Here is an 8407-nt window from a genome sequence, read left to right on the forward strand (position 1 = left end):
GTTAACCGTGAGACGACATCACGATGACATCACTGTGATGCGTTTCCTCCTCAGAGTGTCAGATGAACCTGGACGACTTCATAAGTATGAGCCCTGCTGTCGGCTGGGGGCGGGTCTTCAGTCTGGACAACTTCCTGTTGAGACACTCTTCATCATCATCTTCATCATCATCATCTTCAGCAGCTTCATCTTCATCATCGTAGTCTTCATCTTCATCATCTTCTTTTTCACTTTAATTTTAATCTTTCTCAATATTTTCTTCTTCTCATTGTTGTACACTGAATTTAAATATACATATACATATATATGTATGTAATGTTTGTATGTATTAAATGTTTTATTACATAAATGTGTTTTTATACACTTTCTGTGTTTTATAATATGTCTTTCATGTTTTCTGACCTTTTCTCTCAGATCAGTTTTATTAAATCTACAGGATGAAAAGAGACTTCAGCTAACTAGCAAAGTTAACAAGCTAGGGTAACTGGTTAACTAGCGAAGTGACCTAGTTAGCTAAGTTATCAGCATGAAAGAGATAACCAAGATAATAGATATACTATAACCTCTATTTGTGTTTAGTACTTGTGAAGCTGTTTTCTGAATGGAGCTCTGATCGATCAGTGCTAAGCTAACATTGTAGCAGCTCCATCAACACTCAATATAACGTTATATAGACGTAAATACAGCATCATTATTATTTATACCATCTGGTTGATACACAGTTTGATCTCTACTAATATGAGGTATCGTAGAGATCTGAACACAGGCGGATACAGTATGAAGTCAGTGATGACAGGAGGAGCATCTCAACACTGATAGGCTATCAGGAGGAGCAAAATAACACCCATACAATAACACAACACACACACAATAACACATACAACACATTCATGACGTCACACAAACTCAAACACACAGATGGATTCATGACGTCACTCTGGTCGCTGCTGCGGACTTGTTGTTCTAATGCTAAGCTAACAGCTATCGCTGAAGAGGTCGCGCTGCTAAACTCTCTCCCGGTACCGTTCATTAGCTCGGGTTAGCTCACATTAACCCGGGTTAGCTCACATTAACCCGGGTTAGTGGAGGAGGACGGGTTAGCTAGCCGCTTAGCTTCGTTAGCATGTTCTATATAATCGACCAGTGTTGTTAATGTTAGCTCGTTAGCCTGAGAGCTAACGTTAGCTGTGGTTCTGTTGTAGGATATCTTAAGACATTATATCTAATAATGTAATATAATATCCAGAGTTATTATTCCCGTCATGTCTCAGAACACGGAGCTATGTTCCTCTGAGCTAACGCTAGCTGTTAGCCGGAGCTAACGGGAGTCTTTGTTCGGAGCCGGGTTGTGATGTTAGCGTAGTTAGCCGGTAGATTAGAGCAGACACAGAACAGTTAGCTGATGCTAAGCTAACAAAGGACGTTCATCGTGTTTTCCGAGCTTTGAGGCTGACATGACGTCAGTGACCTTCATCATCTAAAGGGTTATTATGGCCCTCTGCCGAAGCTGCAGGCTCAGCCCTTCGGTGGTCTACTTGCTGGTCCTATCAGGTGAGTTCACTGACTCAGGATCAGATATGATCATAAAGTCACGTTTATGTTCTGATACTTCTGTTATTATATTCAAACAACGTAATGTGAGAACAAGATCGCATTTTTAATCCATTGTTATGCGCAAAGTTCAATAATGAATTCAAAAGTAGTGTATTGCGCACTTTTATTTTAAAGCGCTGCTATATGAACAAAAGGTCAACAACATTTGGTTTGTAAACACTTTAAACACATCACGTTGTTGTTAGCAGCAGTATTCCCTTTACACAGTAGCAGTTATAACACAGTTATAATGATTCTGATCATAGATATTCAGCCGGTGTTCAAAACTTTATCTTCATGTGTGTAAGAGATGCAATTTAAATATACACCTTGAAAACTGCAAACCTATCTACTTCATGTTTTTATGTTCATTAAATTCTCAGTAGTGATAACTAAATGATGCTTATTATACATATTACAAACAAAACACTAAAAACAATAATTTAAATGAATCATTTCTTTTTTTTTTTGGTATGTTGGTCAGACACATATGCAACGCTGATTACCGTATTTGTTATAAATGTACGTTGGTACATAGAGGGTGATAAGAAGCTGTACATGGAGGGACTTAGGACCCAGGGGAATATAGGTGAAGGAAACAGGAAGCGACGGAAGAGACACCACACAAACAGCTGTTCACCGCTCCTGCCAGGTTCTTGTGTTAAAAATGTCCGCTTAATAATAAAAAACAACTGCGATAATAACGCGTTAACTTGCCCAGCACTAATAAATATACACATATATATATATATATATATATAAATATATATATATATAGTTATATTTAGTCATATATATATATATAAATATACATAGGCCTACGTATATTTATATTTGTTAAGTTTCCTTAAGACGTTCTGATGTTAAGACGTTCTGATGTTAAGACGGTTCTGATTTTAAGACGGTTCTGATGTTAAGACCTTCTGATGTTAAGACGTTCTGATGTTAAGATGGTTCTGATGTTACGTTTCTTTAAAGTGATTTGACTGAACTTCCGGTTTCCGTTCTGTTAATTGTGTTTGTGTCTTTCCCAGGATGCATTGCTGCGTCTCAGAGGAATGACAACGTCTATGTGTCAGGGATTTCTAACGGTAAGTTGGTAGCAACTACGGTGATGTCACAACCACAATGTCACATCAGCTGAGCTTCATCTTCTCACTCTCTGTCTGTCTGTCCAGCCTGTGGTGACGTGGCGGAGCTCCTGCGGGCGTCCAGCGGCGTCATCACCAGCCCCGGTTGGCCCTTTCAGTATCCGGCCAGACTGAACTGCAGCTGGAACATCAGAGCGCGACCTGGAGACACCGTCACCATCAGGTAACACTCAGACTGTTACGAGGTTCAGGACCAGTCAACAGAGAGGGAACAGGGTTCAGGACCAGTCAACAGAGAGGGAAAAGGGTTCAGGACCAGTCAACAGAGAGATAACAGGGTTCAGAACCAGTCAACAGAGAGGGAACGGGGTTCAGGACCAGTCAACAGAGAGGGAAAAGTGTTCAGGACCAGTCAACAGAGAGGGAAAAGTGTTCAGGACCAGTCAACAGAGAGATAACAGACTTCAGGACCAGTCAACAGAGAGGGAACAGGGTTTAGGACCAGTCGGCAGAGAGGGAACAGACTTCAGGACCAGCCTTCAGAACCAGAAGCTAGCGGAGGACCATTTAATCAATACTTTCTCGTCTCTGTTCGTAGTTTTCAGGACTTTGACCTCCAGGGTTCCCATCGTTGCTCGGCGGACTGGATGTCCATCAGCAGCTACAGGAGCCTGGATGGGCTCCGGGTTTGTGGTTCCTCCTTGCCGCCACCTTATATCTCCTCCCAGGACCACGTCTGGATCCACTTCCACTCTGACGACGGTCTGACAGGAAAAGGCTTCCGACTGTCCTACATCACTGGTGAGGACTTGTAGAGCGTCAAAGCTTCGATGGAGCAGGTCACTAATGTGGTTCACAGATCTCTGGGTGCAGTGAGGTTTGAACAGGCATCCCTGTCTGGACTTTGATCAGCAGAACCTCCTGGTTGGAGTTAATCCTCTTAGCTGATCCATGAGGAGGTCCAAGGGTCTGAAGCAGACGATATTAGGAAGAGTTCAAAAGTCCTGATCAGTTTGAGGGTGGTGTTGTCACATTACCAGATGTTTTAAAGTCATCCATCAATAACCAATAATATCCTGTTGTAGGTAAACCAGAGGCCTCCAGCTGTGACGTGGACCAGTTCCACTGCTCTAATGGGAAGTGCGTCCCAGACTGGTGGCGCTGTAACTCCATGGACGAGTGTGGAGACAATTCGGACGAGGATCTGTGCGTGGAGTCTCCATTCTCTTTCCAGCCCTGCAGTCTGAATCAGTTCCCCAGTCTGACGCCGTACACCGAGATCTACACCTGTCTGCCCCACAGCCTGAGGTGTGACGGCAGCATCGACTGCCAGGTAACAAACCAGTTCTCCCAGTCCAACACCAGCCATGATCGTGTTGCTCCACAGCTAGACGAGCATTCTTCTTCTGTATCGATGAACAAACGGGTTGAAAGTTCAAAGAAAGAAAAACGTTACTTTTGATATCGGTAGTTCCTCTTGTGTGAGGAAGATGATGATGATGATGAGACCCTGATAATACCTTGTTAGAGTTAGTGAGCTAGTTATCTTAGTGACACGTTTTATTCACCAGTAATGCTAACATGTGACGTTCACACACTGACACTATTTACGAACGCACCAATCGTAAACAAGCTGCTAATTGGTGCAATTTGAGATCTGACTACTGCCCCTGTTTACAGTTGTCTATGTTTACAATTGTCCCTGGTTACAGTTGTCCCTGTTTACAGTTGCCCCTGGTCTCCTTGAGTGTAACTGTAACACTGAAGCCCAAATGACAGACGGGGTTCAGCAAACACAATCAGCTAGTTTCCTGATTTGGCCGCTGCTCTCAAAAGTATAATAATAAAAATAGTGATAACATTGACTTGGCTCTGCCCTGTCCGTGTCAGTCTCATGGTCCTGGGACTGAAGTGTGATAATGATCAAAATGATATTGGTGGTCTATATAAGCAACATAGCCCGATTCCTTCCAGTCTGCAATGCCAGGGGTCGGCACGCCTTGGTCCCGGCCTCTGTCTGCTGCTTGGCTCAATCCACCCCAACACCTCTCCCTGAGAGTGAGGGCTTGGACGAGCCCCCCCACAGGTCTGGCTCCAGAAAGGGGGCCCGGTTTCCATTTTCCAGTCGAGATGCTACAACTCTTTTCTGGCTGATTCATATAGAATCAGTGAATCTTAGTCTGGCCGTGTGATATCTTGATGGTTGGACCCTGCTTGCAACAGCTACATGGTTTAAACATTTTATTTATTTTCTGACATGTTTGTTTTGACCCAGGACCTTGGGGATGAGATCGACTGTGACGTTCCCACTTGTGGAGAATGGTTGAGGAACTTCTACGGCTCCTTCAGCTCTCCAAACTACCCCGACTTTTACCCTCCAGGAAGCAACTGCACCTGGCTGATCGACACGGGAGACCACAGGAAGGTAACCTCTGACCTCCATCCTCAACACAAACACCTGGGAGAGAAAGCTTTACTTCTTTGGGAGATCTAACGTCTCGATCTTCGTCCTCCTTCCCCCGTCCTTCATCTTCTGCAGGTCGTCCTGAGGTTTACCGACTTTAAACTTGATGGGACGGGATACGGCGACTACGTGAAGGTCTATGACGGCTTGGAGGAGAACCCTCGCCGTCTCCTCAGGGTTCTCACCGCCTTCGACTCCAGAGCGCCCGTCGCTGTGGTTTCATCGTCGGGTCAACTCCGCATTCACTTCTACGCCGACAAGATCAATGCTGCCCGAGGGTTCAACGTCACCTACCAGGTGTGTTTATTTAACCTGAGTGATGTTTCATATGTATTTAGTGAATTAGACGGGTTCTCTTGTTCCTGTGTGTCTCTGGGTTCTTAAGGTGGACGGCTTCTCTTGTTCCTGTGGCTCTCTCTGGGTTCTTAATGTAGACAGGTTCTGTTTAACTTGTTCCTGTCTCTCTCTCTAGGATCTTAAGGGGGAAGGGTTCTGTTTAACTTGTTCCTGTGTGTCTCTTTGGGTTCTTAAAGTGGACGGGTTCTTTCGTTCCAGTCTCTCTCTCTGGGTTCTTAATGTAGACGGGTTCTCTTGTTCCTGTGTCTCTGGGTTCTGAAGGTGGACGGGTTGTCTTGTTCCTGTGTGTCTCTCTCTGGGTTCTTAATGTAGACGGGTTCTGTTTTAACTTGTTCCTGTGTGTCTCCTTGGGTTCTTCAGGTGGACGGGTTCTGCCTGCCGTGGGAGGTTCCGTGTGGGGGTAACTGGGGCTGCTACACCGAGCAGCAGCGCTGTGACGGGTACTGGCATTGTCCCAACGGTCGTGATGAGCTCAACTGTTCTTCATGTCAGGAGGATGAGTTCCCCTGTTCCAGAAACGGAGCCTGTTACCCTAGATCGGACCGCTGCAACTATCAGAACCGCTGCCCCAACGGTTCTGACGAGAAGAACTGCTTCTTCTGCCAGCCCGGAAACTTCCACTGCAAGGTAACGACAACCTGTCAGCTGATCAACATAGAACCCATAAAGTAAACACACAAAGAACATGAAGTTCTACTAGAACCTGAGAGACTTTTCTCATTTCTCACACTTTAACATGAATTGACTAATATGCATCGCATCAACCAGTAAATATGCAACAGAAACACATGAATCTTCTGCCGTGTAACACGTCCTCTGACCTTCCTGCAGAACAACCGCTGTGTGTTTGAGTCGTGGGTCTGTGACGCTCAGGACGACTGTGGTGATGGCAGCGACGAGGAGAGTTGTCCCGTCATCGTTCCCACCAGAGTCATCACCGCCGCTGTCATCGGTAGCCTCATCTGTGGACTCCTGCTGGTCATCGCCCTCGGCTGCACCTGCAAGCTCTACTCGCTGCGCATGTTTGAACGCAGGTGAGAACCGACTCCGCCTCTGATTGGTCACTGCTTCTGTGAATCCGGTTTGCGATTAGGCCGATGTGTGAGCCGTGTGATTCGAGCCGTGCGATTGGCCGTTGCAGGTCATTCGAGACGCAGCTGTCCAGAGTGGAAGCGGAGCTGCTTCGGAGAGAAGCCCCGCCCTCTTATGGTCAGCTGATCGCCCAGGGTCTGATCCCACCTGTGGAGGACTTCCCAGTGTGCTCTGGGAGCCAGGTACAGAGAATCAGAACCAGTCTTCAGAATCTTAACTGTGAATTTACAGTACAAGTCTCTATTGTGGTCTGCTCTCTATCCACAGGCGTCCGTCCTGGAGAACCTCCGTCTGGCTGTCCGCTCTCAGCTCGGCTTCACCTCCCTGAGGCTCCCTTCCTCGGGTCGTCATACCAACCTTTGGCGCCGTCTCTTCACCTTCTCGCGGTCACGGCGGTCCGGTTCTCTGGCTCTGGTCTCTGCGGACCTGGAGGACAGCGCCGGCACCGGGAGTTCAGGTTCAGACCTGCTGTCTCCGGACTCGGATGACACGGACACGGAGGGCGAGCGGGGGAGGGGCGCAGTGGGCGGGCCTGTGGCCCCCCTCCCCCAGAAGACCCCGCCCTCCACCGCCGTGGAGGCCGTGGTGTTCGTGACAACCTCCGTGACGCCGACGCCCACCTGTGGGCGAGGCCGTGACCGGCTCAGAGAGACTCCGCCCCCCTCCAGCCCTGTCCCCGTGGTAACTCCCGGTCCAGATCCTGAACGTCACAGTGACACCTCAGAGCTTCAGGCTCCACCCACCTCTGCCATGCAGCGACTGGCCCAGAACTTGCACCACCTCGCCAGGAACTTGACCAGAACCAGCCAGAACCGGCAGGACCAGATCTGGACCAATCACAGTCCACTTCACCAGCTGGAGACAGGAAGAGGTGGGGCCGAGATCACGGAGCAGCGAGAAAATGGAGAAGAAGAAGAAGACGTGGAGCTCCTGATCCCCGTCTCCGACTCTGACTCCTCCTTGCTGGTCAGCGACATCCGACAACCACTGCTAGAACCGTATCCCTCCTCTACCACAGGCCACGCCCACCGCCATCACCGTGGAAACAGTAGTCGAAGAGGGCGGGACGGCCCGTGCGAACATTGTGGGATGGTCCACACGGCTCAGATACCTGACGTCTGTCTGGAGGCCACAGGGAAGACAGAGAGCAGCGACGACGAGCTGCTGCTGCTGTGCTAACAAGCTAACTGACAGACAGTTAGCTAACACGCTGTTGTGCAGGCTAACTGACAGACTGATACTACCCTGATACAACATCCACAGTTAGCTATCATGCGGCTCTGCTAACAGGCTAACATGCTAAGTGACAGGCTAAAGGCCTTTTCACACCGGGAACAAAAATAATACAACGAATAGAAAATGCTGAATATTCGCTGGCGATTTTTTTTAATATTTGAAGATTCGTGCTCCGTACATTCCACCGAAATTTAAAATCTCACATTGTCAGTGTTCAAGACTCTGACAATGTGGTCACGTTTCCTTTGAAGCGTCTTATTGTATCGAGTGTAAGTTCTGAGCCTCATTGCATTGGTTTGCATCATTCATGACTGGACTGAATCACGTGTGTTCATTATTATGGGATGGCCAATACAAGGCCTCATGGTCAGTTTATGATACGTCTCTATGGATATAAAGACAGTGAGCTCATGTGCTTCCATAGCTGGTAATTAAAAAAACACTGAACTGCAAAATACTAAAGATTTGGATTCGGTGTGGATCTGTTCATAGAGATAAATAAATACATTATATATATTGTATTTATTTATTTATATATATATATATATATATATATATATATATATATATATAT

General features: G+C 46.8%; 1 protein-coding gene across 1 annotated transcript; it reads left to right on the forward strand.

Moving 5' to 3' along the window:
• Positions 1-467: 467 nt before the first annotated feature.
• Positions 468-8275, forward strand: LOC116401384 (low-density lipoprotein receptor-related protein 12-like). The gene is made up of 11 exons (XM_031879743.1): positions 468-1551; positions 2628-2684; positions 2772-2907; positions 3283-3485; positions 3770-4017; positions 4960-5109; positions 5224-5445; positions 5866-6132; positions 6337-6539; positions 6647-6779; positions 6865-8275. Exons 1-11 carry the CDS (start codon positions 1491-1493, stop codon positions 7774-7776), a joined length of 2592 nt encoding a protein of 863 aa, XP_031735603.1. The 5' UTR covers positions 468-1490; the 3' UTR covers positions 7777-8275.
• Positions 8276-8407: the final 132 nt, after the last annotated feature.

The sequence above is a fragment of the Anarrhichthys ocellatus genome, unplaced genomic scaffold, assembly GCF_004355925.1.
Source record: "Anarrhichthys ocellatus isolate YVR2014 unplaced genomic scaffold, GSC_Weel_1.0 scaffold411, whole genome shotgun sequence".
NCBI lineage: Eukaryota > Metazoa > Chordata > Actinopteri > Perciformes > Anarhichadidae > Anarrhichthys > Anarrhichthys ocellatus.

Bases quoted from the DNA above. Each gene is read 5' to 3' on its own strand.
- LOC116401384 (XM_031879743.1), top strand. From the start codon at position 1,491: ATGGCCCTCTGCCGAAGCTGCAGGCTCAGCCCTTCGGTGGTCTACTTG. The intron at 2,685-2,771 runs GTAAGTTGGTAG...CTGTCTGTCCAG, and splicing joins TGTGTCAGGGATTTCTAACG to CCTGTGGTGACGTGGCGGAG. The intron at 6,540-6,646 runs GTGAGAACCGAC...TGGCCGTTGCAG, and splicing joins CTGCGCATGTTTGAACGCAG to GTCATTCGAGACGCAGCTGT.